The sequence below is a fragment of the Macaca nemestrina genome, chromosome 2 (assembly GCF_043159975.1).
Source record: "Macaca nemestrina isolate mMacNem1 chromosome 2, mMacNem.hap1, whole genome shotgun sequence".
Taxonomy (NCBI): domain Eukaryota; kingdom Metazoa; phylum Chordata; class Mammalia; order Primates; family Cercopithecidae; genus Macaca; species Macaca nemestrina.
This window is the reverse complement of record NC_092126.1, coordinates 183,386,616-183,405,447: the sequence shown is the minus strand read 5'-3', so window position 1 is coordinate 183,405,447 and position 18,832 is coordinate 183,386,616. Positions and strand designations below refer to the sequence as shown.

The window sequence follows — 18,832 nt, the reverse complement described above, 5'->3', positions numbered from 1 at the left end:
TTTCATTTCAGTAAGTAGTGTTTTTAGTCCCTCATTATTTGATACATTTGACTGTTTAAATATGTAGTATTTTTTCACCAAAGATGCCATTAAATTTTCTTTGTTTCATGGTTACTAACAGCCTGCCTTGTACATTTTGGCCAGAAGAGAATAGATAAACCCCAGTGTTTATCAGCTGTAGACCTGAACTGTCTCTCAACAGTAGACTTGAAATCTTTTTCTCTACCTCTCCCTTCCAACACTTCGGTGACCATATAGCAAAAGAACTAAGTGTTTCTTGTGTGGTCACTAGTTATCTTCTGTTCATATGAATTTGTAGTAGCTTTGTCAAGGAACCTTTCAAATTCAACAAGTACTTTTCTGTTGAGTATGATCCTATGTGATTACATTTTCATGTAATTCCTTTCCCTTAGGAGAGCAACATTTTATGAAATATGTACATTTAAACTAATATTCTTAGATGCCTATCAATGGGGAGGTTTTCATTGTCTTATTGAAAAAAATGAAGAGTGGGAGTAATTTATTTTCTTCAGAACCACAAAAATGGGACAAAAATCCTGATTTCCTGATCCTAGTGAGATGAACTGCCTTTTGGACTGCTTCAAGGAATGTTATAAGTTGTCCAGGTCATGAAGCTCTTAAAAATTTGTACAGATTTTTAATGTGTGCCGAAATCGTAAACAGTGACTGAAACCTCAGTTTTTGAAAATTCCTAAGGAATTGAGTGATTTTTTGTTTCTTTTTTTTTTGAGACGGGGTCTCACTCTGTTACCCAGGCTGGAATGCAGTAGCGCCATCTCGGCTCACTGCAGCCTCTGCCTCCCGGGTTCAAGCAGTTGTCTGCCTCAGCCTGCCAAGTAGCTGGGATTACAGGCACCTGCCACCACGCCCGGCTACTTTTTTGTGTTTTTAGTAGAGATGGGGTTTCATCTTCTTGGCCAGGCGGGTCTTGAACTCCTGACCTTGTGATCCACCCACCTTGGGCTCCCAAAGTGCTGGGATTACTGGCGTGAGCCACTGGGCCCAGCCAGAATTGATAATTTAACTGGTTATTTTCTGGCTAGAAAACAATATATACCTTTGTAAAAGTATTCTTTTTGTTATTTTTACCTTATACAAATGAAATTAAATTCATACTTTTCTCCTAAACATAGTAGACCGAACAAAACTGCTTGGTAATTTACTTGATGATTGTTGCGGGAAGTCAGGGACCCCGAACAGAGGGACCTGCTGGAGCCACAGCAGAGGAATATAAATTGTGAAGATTTCATGGACATTTATCAGTTCCCAAATAATACTTTTATAATTTCTTTTGCCTGTCTTACTTTAATCTCTTAATCCTGTTTTCTTCATAAGCTGAGGATGTACATCACCTCAGGACCACTATGACAATTGTGTTAACTGTGCAAATTGATTGTAAAATGTGTGTTTGAACAATATGAAATCAGTGCACCTTGAAAAAGAACAGAATAACAGCGATTTTTAGGAAAAAAGGAAGACAACCATAAGGTCTGACTGCCTGCGGGGTCAGGCAAAAAGAGCCATATTTTTCTTCTTGCAGAGAACCTATAAACAGACATGCAAATAGGGAAGATATCACTAAATTCTTTTCCTAGCAAGGAATATTGATATTAATACTCTGGGAAAGGAATTCATTCCTGGGGGGAGGTCTATAAATGGCCGCTGTGGGAATGTCTGTCCTGTGTGGTTGAGATAAGGACTGAGATACACCCTGGTCTCCTGCAGTACCCTCAGGCTTACTAGGATTGGGAAACTCCATCCTGGTAAATTTTTGGTGAGACTGGTTCTCTGCTCTTGAACCTTGTTTCTTCTGTTAAGATGTTTATCAAGACAATATGCGCACCGCTGAACATAGATATCAGGAGTTCTGCCTTTTGCCTTCAGAAGCATGTGATCTTTGTTCTGCTTTTTGCCGTTTGAAGCTTGTGATCTTTGTGACCTACTCCCTGTTCATACACCCCCTCCCCTTTTGAAATCCTTAATAAAAACCTGCTGGTTTTGAGACTCTGGTGGGCATCACGGTCCTACTGATATGTGATGTCACCCCTGGTGGCCCAGCTGTGAAATTCCTCTCTTTGTACTCTTTCTCTTTATTTCTCAGCCAGCCAACACTTATGGAAAATAGAAAGAACCTATGTTGAAATATTGGGGACAGATTCCCCGGTAGATGATGTGATATTATTCTTTTTCTTTAATATACCAATAGATCATTTTTCCCCTCTAACATTTATTTAATACTTATTTTAAGCTAGTCACTGCTCTAGGCATGATATTGATATAGTCATTTACTAAATAGTCTCAGGCTGCAGTGTTTTGAATTCTTGACTGAATTGAGCATAATGTTAAGAACATGAATTCAGGAACCAGACTGTTAAAATTTGAATGCTGGCTCTACTGCTAATATGACATGTGACCATAATATGACATGTGACCATATACCATAATACTGGTAAATACCTTGAAAGAATAGTAACTTTTTAATACCAATAAAGTTATTTCTTCAGTTGTCCCCTAAATGTCTATAACCCTTCTTTGCCTCCATTTTTGCATCTGTATGTGGGGCCGGTAATGTAACCTACCTCATAGGGATTGTTATAAGGATTAAAAAGAACACATAAAGTGTTTGAAATAGTGCCCCACACATAGTTGCTATGTAAAGTCATTACCACTGCTAGGAACACTATTATTACTATGACTTCACAGTGCTGTCAGCCAGCTTACTCCATCTCCTCTTTAAAGTAATCTAGGAAAAGACAACGAAACTGGTTAGAACTAAGGGTAAAATGAGAGTAAATTGACTATATGAAGCCTGAGATTTCCCACCAAGAAAACATGTTGTGTATGCCTTGGCATTACATTTTGGCTGCTGAGAACTTTTGTGTCTTAGACAAGCCTTTAATAGGCCATGCTTATAAATGAATCTTGAATAAGAAAAAAGTATGAAGTAAAGTTTATTTTAATAAATAGGACTTGTTTTTTAGGGAAAAAGATCTTGAAGAAGCTCTGGAAGCAGGAGGTTGTGATCTTGAAACTTTGAGAAATATAATTCAAGGAAGACCACTGCCTGCTGATCTGAGGGCCAAAGTTTGGAAGGTAACTAGAAACTAAAATGAATAAAATATAATCACTGAAGAATAATATTTTTAAAAGTTTGTTGCTTCAGCTGTCTTAGTTGCAGAAAACTTTATTATCTTATGAGCGTGCCACATCTAGAAGATTTATCAAACAGTAGCTTATTAAAATGTGTGTTTCTGTAGTGTTTGGTATATTTAACAATAATGGTTTAGATTTTGGAGTGTAATATATGCTTTTGTAGGCATTAGAAATGGTGTTTATGGGGCCAGGCGCAATGGCTCATGCTGTAATCCCAACACTTTGGGAGGCTGAGGCGGGCGGATCCCCTGAGGTCAGGAGTTCAAGACCCTCCTGGCCAACATGGTGAAACCCCATCTCTACAAAGAGGCTGAGACAGGAGAATTGCTTGAATCCAGGAGGTGAGGCTACAGTGAGCTGAGATAGCGCCATTGCACTCCAGCCTGAGTGACAAAGTGAGACTCCATCTCAAAACAAACGAAAAGAAGTGATATTTATGAAAATTGTTTCGTGAAACAAGATACAATCAGTGAGTAAAATAGGATGTATATTTGCAGATACAGATCATAGCAATGTTAAAAAAAAAAGAAAAAGTATGCCTCTGGCTGTTGGGGTTATAGGAAATTTTCCCTTTGTTTTCCTCTATTCAGCTATTCACCAGTGCGTGTGTATTATTATTCTTTTTAATTTTCAATTAAGATGTTCTTATGATTATAAAAGAAATACATGTATTTGTGGAAACATATATGACATAACAACCACAAAGGATAAAATAAAAATCTGTTATCTACCACCTATAGGTAAAACACGTAAGGTCTTGGTGCTTACCTTTTTACCTTTTTGCCCTATGCATATACGTAACAGAAATGGAATTAAAACTGTACATAGCATTCTGAACATTTTATTATAGAAGTTTAAGTACATGCAAAAGCGTAGAACTTGTATAATGAACTCCCATGTGCCCATAACCCAGCTTTAACTGGTATCAACATTTAACCAATGTTGTTTGATTAGTATCCTCATCCTTTCCTCCACATCTGACTCACTGGACTGTTTTAAAGCAAATCCTTGCTAGCATACTAAAAGTCTGAAACATTTAAAAGAATGGTAATTCCTGGCCAGGTGCAGTGGCTCACGCCTGTAATCCCGGCACTTTGGGAGGCTGAGGTGGGTGGATCACCTGAGGTTAGGAGTTTGAGACCAGCCTGGCCAACATGGTGAATCCCCATCTCTACTAAAAATACAACAATGAACTGGGTGTGGTGGCCGGTGCCTGTAGTACCAACTACTTGGGAGGCTGAGGCAGGAGAATCGCTTGAACCCGGGAGGCAGAGAGGTTGTGGTGAGCCGAGATCATGCCACTATGCTCCAGCCTGAGCAACAGTGCGAGGCTAAGTCTCAAAAAAAAAAGACTGGTAATTCCTTAACATCATGAGATAATTTCTTTAGTTGTCTCATACATGTGTTTTTATAGGTGATTTGTCTAAATTTGAATTCTAGTAGGCCTACCTGTTGCATTTGGATATGTCACTTAAGATTCTTTAAATCAACACAGTTTATTTTATATTTTTAAAAAAACCTTACAAAACAGCAAAAACATTTTCTCAATTTATTAAATATTCTTCTGTATAATTTTAAAATATATATGGCACAGATGTACTTTTTCTTTGCCTGTACATTCTGTTGTTTTTACATTTTAAAAAAACAGGAAAGATGATTGCTTGTGTAAATTTACATATCTAAATATATAAATATTTTGGGTAATTTATTGTATTCCCTAAATCAACATGAAGAAATATCTAATGTAGGAGAATTTAAAATAATTCTGCTGGTTGTGACATGGCTAAATACTCAACATTTGGTGGAGTATAGATACCTTAATTGTAATCTTTATTATTATTTTTAAATTCGGGCCTTTAATTATTACAGCATATTTTCCAAGAATGAGGAATAACATATGAACTAGTTGCTTTTTAAATCTTTCTTCCAGATTGCTCTGAATGTTGCAGGAAAAGGTGATAGTTTGGCATCATGGGATGGTGTTTTAGACTTGCCAGAACAGAACACTATTCACAAAGATTGCCTGCAGTTTATTGGTAAGTTTAATAATCATTTTCAAGCAGAGTTAAATTTTGGAAATAATTTTTGGGTTGAGGAATCACTCTTCAGAATTATTTTCTTATAATTTCAGAATATGAAAAAGGCTTGTAAATAGCTTTAGAACTTTTCTTTTGAAATTCTTATGAAATATTGTCTATTGATTTTAAGGGAGCCTAGTTTTGACTGGGTGCAGTGGCTCACGCCTGTAATCCCAGCACTTTGGGTGGCCAAGGTGGACAAATCATTTGAGGTCAAGAGTTCAAGACCAGCCTGGCCAACATGGCAAAACCCTGTCTCTACTAAAAAATACAAAAATTAGCCAGGTGTGGTGGTGGGCACCTGTAGTCCCAGCTACTTGGGAGGCTGAGGCAGGAGAATCGCTTGAACACAGCAGGCAAAGGTTGCAGTGAGCTGAGATCGTGCCACTGCACTCCATCCTAGGCACAGAGTGAGACTCTGTCTCAAAAAAACAAACACAATAACCTAGTTTTTACTGTTTCTTTTGCATTATATGTTAGATTTTTCGTGTACATTTATGGGTTTGTTGTAGTCTTGACTTTGATTTTTGTATAGTTAAAGATCTGTATGATTGTATACAGCCCTCAAATTAAAGAGGAGCTTTGTTGCACAAGTTTATCTATAAATCATAGTTTGTGGTCTGCTGTAGAGAAAGTATTATAAATTGTGATTGAATAGGTTTCCAATCACCCACAACATCTATTTCAATTCACAATGTAGATCAATTTAGTTTATTCTTTTAAATTCATCTCTAGTGCTTTGTTGTATTTTTGTTTCTCTTTCCATCATATTTTAGTTAAATTATTGGCTTGATAGGCCTATGTGTGGTAAGCACACCAGAAACATTATTCGTGGTGTGGACAAAAGAAAGAGAATTTGGTAGTGGAGAATGAATTCCTTTCCCTCTTCTTGCCAGAGTTATAGCAACAGCTGCCCATCATGGGGTAGGTGATCATCTGTTTAGAAAACAGTTTTGCTTCCCAGGAACACGGGCTATGCCTATCTTTGCCTATCCCTTTAATTCAGATTGGCCATTCTTATGTTTGACATATATATAGGTCAGGTATTACTAAGTGCTAGTGTTTAGTAAATACTGAATGTATAGAAGTCTTCTGTTTCTTTCCCTTCTCTCTCAATGGACTAGGTAAAGAAAACATGCTTAAGTGAAACTGTATTCTTAATTTTCTTTAAACAACTGTCTTAAAGTTAAAAGACTGTTAGAAGGCCGGGCACAGTGGCTCATGTCTGAGGTCAGGAGTTCGAGACCAGCCTGGCCAACATGGTGAAACCCTGTCTCTACTAAAAGTACAAAAATTAGCTGGGTGTGGTGGTGGTTGCCTGTAATCCCAGCTACTTGGGAGGCTAAGGCAGGAGAATCACTTGAAACGGAGGTGGAGGTTGCAGTGAGCCAAGATCGTGCCATTGCACTCAGCCTGGGTGACAAGCTAAACTCTGTCTCAAAAAAAAAAAAAAAGGGTGGGGGGAGCTGTTATAAAGAGTTTCGACTGTGTGTTTTCCTTGGGTTTTGGATCTGTGAACCAATGATTGTTAAGTGTAAGGGAAAATATACTTTCATGTAGTTTCACTTTGTCTTTCTCTAAATGCGCTAACATAATATTATATATTTGTAAACAAGTGTTATGTCCAATAACAGCCTCTAACAGGCCCTGGGTAACTTTATTTTTAACATTTATTTTCTAGACCAGCTTTCAGTGCCAGAGGAGAAGGCAACAGAATTACTTTTGGATATTGAATCTGTAATTACCTTTTATTGTAAATCACGTAACATTAAATATAGCACATCCCTTAGCTGGATACATCTACTCAAACCATTGGTGCATCTTCAACTGCCACGCAGCGATTTATACAACTGCTTTTATGCCATAATGAATAAGTACATTCCCAGGTAAAATATGATTTAGTTATTGTAGTTTTTTAAAGTGAATACAGGTCTGGTTTGCCTTGAGCTAAAGTTGCTACATTTACTTTGGCGGTAAAGTAAAAGGTTCAAATAATTTTGAAGGTTGTTTGAGCCATAATTATTCTTTTATTTTTGTGGTTATAAACGTTTTTTAAAAGATTCTTTAGTTAAAAATGTATACTTTTGAAACAGTGGTTATACTGGGGTTGGAGTTGGGGAGAAAGTGGGGAGATCTAGGTCAAAAGGATACAAAATAGCAAATAGGTGTGATGAACAAGTTGAAAGACCTAATATACAATGTGGGGACTCCAGTTAATAATAGTGTGTTATATTGAAGATTTTTGCTAAATAAGTAGATTATAGCTGCTTTTGCCACAGAGGGGAAAGTGGGAATGTGAGATGATAGGTACATGATTTTGTTCCACAGTAGTAACCATTTACTATGTATGTGTTTTTTATAACATGCTGTATTATGCACAGAAATTTACTTTTAAAAAAGAATTTAAAAATTAAAAATTTTTAGAGTTTATATATATAATTCTTCCAGTTTATTTGGTGGTATTCCTATTTTAATTTATTTGCCTATAAAATAAAAACATTACAGTGTCCAAGTGGAAAGTAAAATTTTGGAGGTGCTACCTTATTGAGCTTGGAAGGAAATCCTAGAAATATAGGCATTGAACAAGTAAATTGAGGTATGCTAAATGTTAGAAAGGTGAAATATAGAGTGCTATGGGGATGTGTAATGGGGGTGACCTAACTTACCCTGGAGGTCACGGGTGACTTTCCCATGGTAAGTAGCATTTAAGTTGAGACCAGACAGATGTGCAGGTGATTGTGATGGGGATTGTAGTGTGGGGGTCATGGTGGCTCATGAGGCCAGAAAGAATTGTTGTAGTTCCCAGTGCAATAGATCAGATAGTTAGAATTTTAGTACCAAAAGAAACATTAGACGTAGTCTAGACTAGTGGCTTGGCTGTACAACCTTGAATGCACATTAGAACTATTGAGGGAGCTCTTAAAAATCCTAATGACTATTTGCATACATGAGTAATTAAATCAAAATCTCTTGATGATGGGACCTAGGCATCAGTTTGTTCAGAGCTAACTAATTTCAGCATGTAGCCAAGGTAGAGAACCACTAATCTGGACCTTGATAGTTAACTGACTCTTATTTTTTACTACTTTCTATGTGATATCACAATGTATGAGGTATAAGTGTTTTGTATGGTTCTCTACCCTGGTTGCTTGTTAAAATCAACTGAGGCACTTTTTCTTTTTTTAAATAACTACTTTATTGAGATATCATTTACATTCCTTAAAATTCACCATTTTAATATGTAAAATTCACTGGTTTTAATTATAGTCACAGAGTTGTACAGCCATAACCACAACCAATTTTAGAACATTTTATCACCCCAGAAAGAAGGCCCATACCCATTAGTAGTCAACTTTCCACTTTCCCCCAAAATGGGAATGATCGGTATGATTCTCTATATAAGGAATCATACCTTATATGTTTTTTGTAACTGCCTTTAATGTTTAGCATTATGTTTTCTAGGTTCATATTGTACCGTATCATATTTCATTTTTTTTGCCAAATAATTTTTTATTGTATGCATATACCACATTTTATTTACCTGTTCATCAGTTGATGGATATTTGGATTGTTTTCACTTTTTTACTGTTAGGAGTATGAAGCTGTGAATATTCACATACAAGTTTTTGTGTAGACGTGTATTTTCACTTTTCTGGGATGTGTGCTTACAAGGGGAATTGCTGGACCATATGGTAATTATGTTTAATCTTTTCTGGAATTGCCGGATTTTTCCATAGCAGCTGCATCATATGTTCTCACCAACAGTCAGTGGAGATCCCAGTTTCTCCACATCCTCGTGAACATTTGTCTTTTTCATTATAGCCCATCCTAGTGAGTGTGAAGTGATATCTCATTATGGTTGTTGACTTGCATTTCCCTAATGGCTAATGATGCTGAGCATCTTTTTATGTGTTTATTGGCAATTTGTATTTTTTCTTTGGAGAAATGACTCTTCACCCAAAGTACTTTTAAAACATACTGGTCCCTAGAGTTGTGTTTTTGTTTTTGTTTTTGTTTTCCCCAATAAATATTTTGCACTTCTATTTTTCCCCAATAAGCCTTTAGAGTTTCAAATATAAGTGGACTGCAAAGAGCGTTGGTATAGATATTTTTAAATCTCCCCAGGTGACTCTGATGTGTACCAGGATGGAGAATCTCTGTGCTACTTGAAGTCATACTGCTTTATGTAAGGAAAACAGACTTAAAGATACCAGAAAACAAGGCTAAGGTCATGGCAGAGCCAAGACTTGAATTCCTATTTAGGGATCATTCTGTTGTACTAGGTCTCTCAACTGGCTATATTTTAGCACTTCTCATGGCCACCTCTTGCTCTAACAGAGCTAGCAACAGCAAGATACAAGATGTCCTAGCTTTGCCTCTAGAGAATGGTGGTGATGGTAGTTAGGACTAGAGGGGAAAGACTTTTGCATTGTACTTTGTAACATACTGTTGTCAGGTTCTCTAGTTATTGCTTCTATGACTTCCATATGGAACAGCCCTCCAGCCAGGATCAGCATTAATAGCCCTGGAAAGAACCCTGAGCCCCACACAATGCTGCTAGAACTCCATTTTAACATATCTTCTTCTTTTTTTTTTTTTTTTTTTTTTGAGACAGAGTCTCACTTTGTCGTCCAAGCTAGAGCACAGTGGCACAATCTGAGCCCACTGCAATCTCTGCCTCTGGATTCAAGCGATTCTCATACCTCAGCCTCCTGAGTAGCTGGAATCACAGGCGTGTGCCACTATACCCGGCTAATTTTTGTGTTTTTAGTAGAGATGGGGTTTCACCATTGGCCAGGCTGGTCTCGAACTTCCGACCTCAAGGGATCCGCCCAACTCGGCCTCCCAAAGTGCTGGGATTACAGGCGTGAGCCACCCCTCCCGACCTAACATATCTTCTTCTCTTTTTTTATTTATTTATTTAGACGGAGTCTCGCTCTGTTGCCAGGCTGGCGTGCAGTGGCGTGATCTTGACTTACCACAACCTCAGCCTCCCGGGTTCAAGCGATTCCCCTGCTTCAGCCCTCAAGTAGTTGGAATCACAGGCATGTGCCACCACACCTGACTAATTTTTGTGTTTTTAGTAGAGGTGGGGTTTTACCATTTGCCAAACTGGTCTTAAACTTCTGACCTCAAGTGATCTGCCGGCCTCAGCCTCCCAAAGTGCTGAGATTACAGGCGCGAGCCACCGCACCCGGCCTTTTTTCCTTCTTTTTTTGAGACAGGGTCTCACTCTGTCATCCAGTCTGGAGTGCAGTAGCACAATCTCAACTCACTGCAACCTCCATCTCTTAGGCTCAAGCAGTTCTTCTGCTTCAGCCTCCCAAGTATCTGGGTTTACAGGTGCATGCCACTATCGCCTGGCTAATTTTTGTATTTTTAGTAGAGAGTGTGTTTTACCACTACCATATCTTCTTATAACAGATTCACATATAAGATGGCAGAATCCCGTCAAGCACAGTGCCTTGTAGTTGAGAGCAGCTTTGCAGTGTACAGCTGTTAAATGAATAGATGCTGTTGCAATGGCTGACTCCCAGAGATGCCCCACTTTTTCAGAAGACAAGATCATGAACTAGGCAATTGTTTCTATAGTGTATGCCCCTACTCACTGTGTATTCTGCCTTAGCATTCTTTTGCCTTGTATTTATACAGTAGGGTAAGTATTAAGACTAAGGAGGAGGTAATCTTGCCAGTATGAATCTAGTTCTGTGTCTGGGCACCTGAATTGCCAGCCTGGGGCCTTGTCTGTAAAACTTCCTTCCACCTGCAGTATCAGAAAGTGATAGATTGAGAGTCATGCAAATCTTGGCATTGACCTCACATCTTAGATTTTAGAAATTATTTTTTATTCCCTTTCAATTACATTGTAAGACTTTTTTTGTTTTTGTTTTTGTTTTGTTTTTGCTTTTTTGATACAAAATCTTCCTGTGTTGTCCAGGCTGGTCTTGAAAACCTGGTCTCAAGTGATCTTCCCTCCTCAGCCTCCTGAGTAGCTGGGACTATACATGCATGCCACTCTGCCCTTCTTAAAACACTCCTTATTGGCCGGGCGCGGTGGCTCACGCCTGTAATCCCAGCACTTTGGGAGGCCGAGGCGGGCAGATCATGAGGTCAGGAGATCGAAACCATCCTGGCTAACACAGGGAAACCCCATCTCTACTAAAAATACAAAAAATTAGCCAGACGTGGTGGCGGGCACCTGTAGTCCCAGCTACTTGGGAGGCTGAAGCTGGAGAATGTGGGAACCTGGGAGGCAAAGCTTTCAGTGAGCTGAGATCACGCCACTGCACTCCAGCCTGGACGACAGAGTGAGACTCTGTCTCAAAAAAAAAAAAAACAAAAAACACTCCTTGCTAATACTGTCATGTTAAAACTGTGAGGCCACTGCACTCCAGCCTGGACGACAGAGTGAGACTCTGTCTCAAAAAAGAAAAAAAAACACTCCTTATTAATACTGTCATGTTAAAACTGTGAAGCCACTGCACTCCAGCCTGGATGACAGAGTAAGACTCTGTCTCAGAAAAGAAAAAAAAGAGGCCGGGCGCGGTGGCTCAAGCCTGTAATCCCAGCACTTTGGGAGGCCGAGACAGGTGGATCACGAGGTCAGGAGATCGAGACCATCCTGGCTAACACGGTGAAACCCCGTCTCTACTAAAAATACAAAAAAAAAACTAGCCGGGCGAGGTGGTAGGCGCCTGTAGTCCTAGCTACTCGGGAGGCTGAGGCGGGAGAATGGTGTGAACCCGGGAGGCAGAGCTTGCAGTGAGCTGAGATCCGGCCACTGCACTTCAGCCTGGGCGACAGAGCGAGACTCCGTCTCAAAAAAAAAAAAAAAAAAGAAAAGAAAAAAAAGAAAAAAGAAAACACTCCTTATTAATGCTGTCATGTTAAAACTGTGAGGCCACTGCCCTCCAGCCTGGGCGACAGAGCGAGACTCTGTCTCCAAAAAGAAAAAAAAACACTATTAATGCTGTCATGTTAAAACTGTGAGGCCAGTTGCAGTGACTCACACCTGTAATCCTAGCACTTTTGGAGGCCAGGACAGGCAGATCACTTGACCCCAGGAGTTTGAGACCAGCTGAGGCAACATAGTGAGACCCTGACTCTACAAAAAAATTTTTTAATTAGCCAGGCATGGGGGTGTGCACTTGTAGTCCCAGCTACTCAGGAGGCTGAAGTGGGAGGATCACCTGAGCCCAGGGAGGTCAAGGCTGAAGTGAGCCATGATCCTGCCGCTGAACTCCAGCCTGGGCAATAGTGAGACCCTGTCTTAAAAAAAAAAAAATTAAAAAAAATTTTAAAAACTGTGTCATTCATTTCATTGACTTTTTTACATGAGGCCTTTTACTTCATTTTCTTTACAGTTTGCTTTTTTAGAGATGGTACCCCTACAAAAATACCACTTGTTGAAATATCAACTTAGATATGGAAGGGGGCAGTATAGCATAATGACTTAATGTCCAGTTTCTGTGTACAAGTCTTAGCACCATCACTTCATAGCTATTTTACCTTCAGTGAGCTGAAGTGAGCTATTTTACCTTCAGTTGAGCCTCAGTTTTCTCATCTGTAAATTGGGTGTAGATTTCATAGGTTTGTTTATAAAATGTAAGATAAAATGAAATAACTTTGTAAAATGCTTATTACATTGTCTGGCACATGGTATTTCCTCAATAAATAGTTGACTTTTATTATGATGACCTGTGCTTTGACCTGTTTGTAAGTTTTTGCTGATTCATTAGATACATTCTCGCCTCCTTCCCTTGTAATAGTAGAATGTTTGGGAGGCCGAGACGGGTGGATCACGAGGTCAGGAGATCGAGACCATCCTGGCTAACACGGTGAAACCCTGTCTCTACTAAAAAATACAAAAAAAAACTAGCCGGGCGAGGTGGCGGTCGCCTGTAGTCCCAACTACTCGGGAGGCTGAGGCAAGAGAATGGCGTAAACCCGGGAGGCGGAGCTTGCAGTGAGCCGAGATTGCGCCACTGCACTCCAGCGTGGGCGACAGAGCGAGACTCTGTCTCAAAAAAAAAGAAAAAAAAATTGTAGAATGTATTTCAGTACAAACGCTGAATGGAGTAAATTTATAGAACTGAGGAATTAGTGAAGCCTACTGGTCTAAATGAAGATTGAGTTAGTCAGCACCTTGTTAACAGTAACACCATACTTTAACCAAACTGTCTGGAAGTAACTGTGTTTGTAGTATTGCTTTTTGTTTTTAACTGTATGGGTTAAAAAGTAACTACCTCTGGCCTAGCATGGTGGCTCATGCCTATAATCCCAGCAATTTGGGAGGCCAAGGAGGAAGGATCGCTTGAGTCAAGGAGTTCGAGACCAGCCTGGGCAACATGAAGAAACCCTGTCTCTACCAAAAATACAAAAATCAACTGGGCATGTTGGCATGTACCTGTAGTCCTAGCTGCTTGGGAGGCTGAGGTGGGAGGGTGGTTTGAGCCCAGGAGGCAAAGAGGTTGCAGTGAGCCGAGATCATGCCATTGCACTCCAACCTGAGCAACAGAGCCAGACCCTCTCTTAAAAAAACAAACAAAAAACTCCCCCAAAAAACATGTAATTATCTCCCTATATCCAGTAAGATGCACTACCAAAAATCTAGTATCTTTTAAGAGATTTTTTCCATGAAGTATTCTGTTTGAGTTATCACAAACATGGACACAAGAAAATGAACTAATGTGAGTGTAATAGTATCTTAACAAATCCTCTGGGCTTGAAAGATTTTCTAAGAGTGCTACTTATGTGGGAGTTAGAAGATAAGGCTTCTGAATTCGAGATCAGGGACTGAGCATGGAAGGAGGAAGTAACTGTGCTTCCTGAGGAGTGAGCCTAGTTCATGGACCACATCTGGACCTGCTCCAAGGGTTTGTCATCTCTGGGCTCAGATGCTTGGGTTCCTGGGTAGACGGACAGTACTTTTCAGATCAAGGCTGTGGGTGGCTACTGTGACCTGTGGCAGAGGAGTCTTCTTAGAGCTGAGCAGGCTGAAATGCTTCCTGAGCTGATGACTAGAAACTAGGAAATCCATGACCCAAAATTCATCTGTAGGTGCTTTGTGATTATTTCTAACTTTTATTTTAGGTTTAGGGGTACGTGTGCAGGTTTGTTATATAGGTAAATTGTGTGTTACAGGGGTCTGGTGTACAGATTATTTTACCACCCAGGCAATAGAGTACTCTTTCTACTTTTGAAGTCTCTGGCAGGAAAATGTGGTATTTGTTTTTAAAAAGGCTTTTGATAAAAATGTTAATGTACATGTTTGGTGCCTTATACTTTAAAACAACATTCAGATTCATTTTTTCCATTTTGCTCTCACAATAACCCTTTGAAGTAGGACAGTTATTGAACAAGACGAGTATTTTGGCACCTTCTGGAATTTACTCTGAGGAGTTGGTACTTGGGCCACTTCAACAGTTTTTAAGGCCACTATTTCTAAAATGTTCACCTGCCCATTTCAGACTTTGCTAAAGGACATTTCTAATTGAGTATATAAACTGTGGCGCTAACCTGAAGCCTAGTTTTTAGAATTTCCTCTCTTTTGGCAGAGAAGGAAGGACTCTCCAGATCTCCTTTTGGGATCCCAGCCTTATCAAAATAACCTAAATTTGTTTTCAGTGATCCCTGTAGTTCTCTCACTTGAGTGCTGCCTGGGTTCTGTGAGAATCTCCCTAGAGTGGCTTTAGATCTACTGTTTCTACAACTTTTGTCAAGTCAGGGACATTGAAAAAGGTGTTAGCAAGAGACCTCTGCCTGCTACTGTCAGGTGGGCTTTCAGTGAATGCTGTGGAGAGTGTAGCAGGAAGACTGGTTACTGATGTGATTATTTCTGATCTATTAATGCAAAAAAATTTTGCTTCTTGTCTTCTAGGGATTGTTCCCAGAAAGGGAGACCATTTCATCTCTTCAGGTTGCTCATCCAATACCATGAGCCTGAGCTTTGTTCTTATCTTGATACAAAGAAAATTACTCCAGACTCCTATGCACTCAACTGGGTAATAAAGTGAAAGTAGGAACATTTAATGAAAAATAGATTTATATAAAGCTATACTTAGGTGGGTTTTTTTTTCAAGGAAGAGAAAGAAAAGTGCTAATTATAGATCATTTTTAAACCAAACGGGTAAAATTATTGGCATTTAAAAATAACTTTTTTTGCTCTTCAGTTGTGTTCAGATTATTTGATATGAAGTTTACTTTTATTGTTTTATATGTATTTGTAAATGTAACTAATATTACAACTAATTACAAGTAAATATTACAACTACTTACATATATGTAATAAATATGAATATATACATGTAATATATGATACATATATCCATTCAATTGAGAACTTTGTTTAAATTGTTGATGGTGTGTATAAGAATTGGTATATAGTCACGAGGAAAATAACTTAAGGTTATCAAGTGGTTAATATAAAAGAATATAAAGTATAACTCAGCACTCTATCATTCTGTATTTGTATTTTCAATGGGAAGTCTTACTTTAGGTCAGTGGTCCTCAAAACTTTTGGTGTCAGGACCCTTTACACTCTTAAAATTTGTTGATAATCCATATGGATTATGTTGAGAAGAAGTTAAAACTAGACTAGGCGCAGTGGCTCACGCCTGTAATACCAGCACTTTGGGAGGCTAAGGAAGGCGGTCACTTGACTTCAGAAGTTTGAGACCAGCCTGGCCAACATGGCGAAACCCCAACTCTACTAAAAATACAAAAATTAGTCGGATGTGGTGGCGTGTGCCTGTATTCCCAGCTACTCGGGAGGCTGAGGCAGGAGAATCACTTGAATCCGGGAGGCGGAGCTTGTAGTGAGCCGAGATCGTACCATTGCACTCTAGCTTGAGCAAAAGAGTAAGACTCTGTCTCAAAAAAAAAAAAAAAAAAAAAAAAAAAAAAAAAAATTTAAGGAATTTTAAATGTTTATTAATTTATTTAAAAGTAATTATAAATTTATTACATGTTGATATAAATAGCCTTTTTAAAAATAAAAAACAACTATTTTCCAAAAGAAAATAGAGTAGTGGCATTGTTTTATATTTTTGCAAATCTCATTAATGTTTGGCTACATCAAAGATGGATTATCATATCTGCTTTTTTTTTTTTTTCTGCTTTTTTTTTTTTTTTTTTTTTTTTTTGAGATGGAGTTTTGCTCTTGTCGCCCAGGCTGGAGTGCAGTGGCACGATCTTGGCTCACTGCAACCTCCACCTCCCGGGTTCAAGCAATTCGTCTGCCTCAGCCTCCCAAGTAGTTTGGATTACAGGTGCCCGCCATCATGTCCGGCTAATTTTTGTAATTTTAGTAGAAAGAGGGTTTCACCATGATGGCCAGGCTGGTCTCAAACTCCTAACCTCAGGTGATCCGCTTGCTTCAGCCTCCCAAAGTGCTGGGATTACAGGCATGAGGCCACCACACCTGGCCCATATCTGCTTCTTTATTCAATCTGTGTTAATATCACATATCATGTAGCCATTGGAAAATTCTATTGTTCATTTTTGAGGGAATAAATATGAAAAAGGCAGGTAAATTCTACATATTTTTGTAACAATAGTTTTGACCTTACAGATCCTTTGTAAAGAATCCTGGGGACTTCTAGGAGGTCCCGAGACCACACTTTGAGAACTGCTCTTCTGGTTAACTTGAAGATCTTTCTAAAACAATGATTGGGTGCTAGGAGACTATATATTCATATTGTTTTATTATGTATTGCTTAACTTTTCTTCAGGAAGAATCCCATTTCTTCCGGTTATTAACTGTGTGATCTAAGACAGCCTCTGAGCTTCAATTCCTCATCTGCAAAGTGGAAATAATAATAGTACTGTACCTACTTCAGAGGATGATAGGATGAGTTAACAATCAGGAAATGGGTAATTGGAGAATTCTAACTGGTTTCACTTCTGGGCTCATTAAATCTCAAACCTCAGTAGCCTGTTCTTTAATTCCCTCTTGGCCACAGTCTTGTCACTTTTTTTTTTTTGTTTTTTTTTTTGTTTTTTTTTTTGAGATGAGGTCTTGCTCTGGTCTCTCAGTCTGCAGTGCAGTGGCACAGTCTTGGCTCACTGCAAGCTCCACCTCCCGGGCTCAAGTGATTCTCCCACCTCAGCCTCCTGAGTAGCTGGGACTACAGGCATGTGCCACCATGCTTGGCTAATGTTTTAATTTTTTTGTAGAGACAGGGTCTCACTGTATTGCCTGAGCTGATCTCGATCTCCTGGGCTCAAGCAATCCTCCTGCCCAGGCCCCAAAGTGCTGGGATTACAGGTGTGAGCCAAGCCTAGTCTTACCACTTTGAGTTAAAATGAATAAATACCTATAAAACTGTAGCTTCTCTGAGATTCATATGTTGCCACTGAATCTACTTTTATGTTTAAGAAGTGAACTATTTCTCTTAAGCATTTTAATCATTAATAGTGGTCTCTCTGCCTAGGAAATGCCATTTCTGATGCCAGAGCTCTGAATTAGTGCTGGTAGCTGGAAGTTTGAACTGAGTGGTTTCTCTTCAGCTGATATGCCAGATAGTTTATTCTTGCTACTAGTATCATGTCGATGAAATAGAATTTGTTAAATATCAGGAGATGAAACAAAGAGTAATTCCTAAACCACTGTGAGCAATGCAGTGGTAGCTTTAGTTGAGCTAAGTGAGCTTAAAGATGACTGTATATTGCTATTCTGTTTGTATGTACCTCTTCTAATCTGTGTTTGTAATCGTAATTTTTAAAGCAACCGCAAAAAAACATTAGTAGCATTATGTATTTTAAAAGGCTTGTGGTCACGTGTGATGGCAATGACATAGGCTGTGGAGTCTCAGGCTTTTTCCTATTCCCAGCACCACTCACTAGCTCTGTGAGCTTGAGAAAGTAATCCAAGTTCCTCACCTGAAAAAAACGGGCGAGTAATTGAAATCTACTTTCTCACCTGCAAAATGGGAAGAAATGTGTTTACTTTCCAGGCCTGTTGTGAGAATTTAAGTAAGAGATATTTTTAATGACATGTGATAATAGTTTAGTATTAGTTTAGTATTGCACAAAGAGTGCACTAAATATATGTGTTCCCATTAATTCTCTTTAGTTAGCCATTAAAAATGTTTTAAATTTAAACCTGTAGAGGAATTATTTCTGTATATAATGAAAGTTGAATGATCTAAAAATATTACTTCATGCAACTTAAAACACAATTGGGTTGTAGAGATGCTTATAAATTAACAACTCTTAGCTCCTGAGATATATCGAAGGATATGAATGTTGTTTATTTTATTTATTTATTTTTTGAGACAGAGTCTCACTCTGTCACCCAGGCTGGAGTGCAGTGGTGAGATCTCGTGTCACTGCAACCTCTGCCTCCCAGGTTCAAGTGATTCTCCTGCCTCAGCCTCCCGAGTAGTTGGGACTACAAACACGCACCACCATGCCTGGCTAATTTTCGTATTTTTAGTAGAGACGGGGTTTCACTATGTTGGCCAGGTTGGTCTCAAATTCCTGACCTCAGGTCATCCATCCACCTCACCCTCCTGAAATGCTGGGATTATAGGCGTGAGCCACTGTGCCCAGCCTAATCTCTTTCAAGTGATGTACAA

The 18,832-nt window shown here is 39.0% G+C and overlaps 1 protein-coding gene across 3 annotated transcripts in view; it reads left to right on the top strand.

The window, feature by feature from the left end:
- The window catches only part of LOC105477472 (TBC1 domain family member 23), a 63,983-nt gene that overhangs the window by 15,044 nt on the left and 30,107 nt on the right, over positions 1-18,832 (top strand). For 2 of the 3 annotated variants that reach the window (XM_011733979.3, XM_011733978.3), the window contains exons 2-5: positions 3,003-3,114; positions 5,105-5,210; positions 6,934-7,138; positions 15,133-15,256. In XM_011733979.3, the coding sequence (XP_011732281.1) occupies positions 3,003-3,114; positions 5,105-5,210; positions 6,934-7,138; positions 15,133-15,256 (547 nt within the window). Of the gene's footprint in view, positions 1-3,002; positions 3,115-5,104; positions 5,211-6,933; positions 7,139-15,132; positions 15,257-18,832 lie in introns of those variants that run through there. The other variant, XM_011733980.3, reaches the window with a different exon arrangement.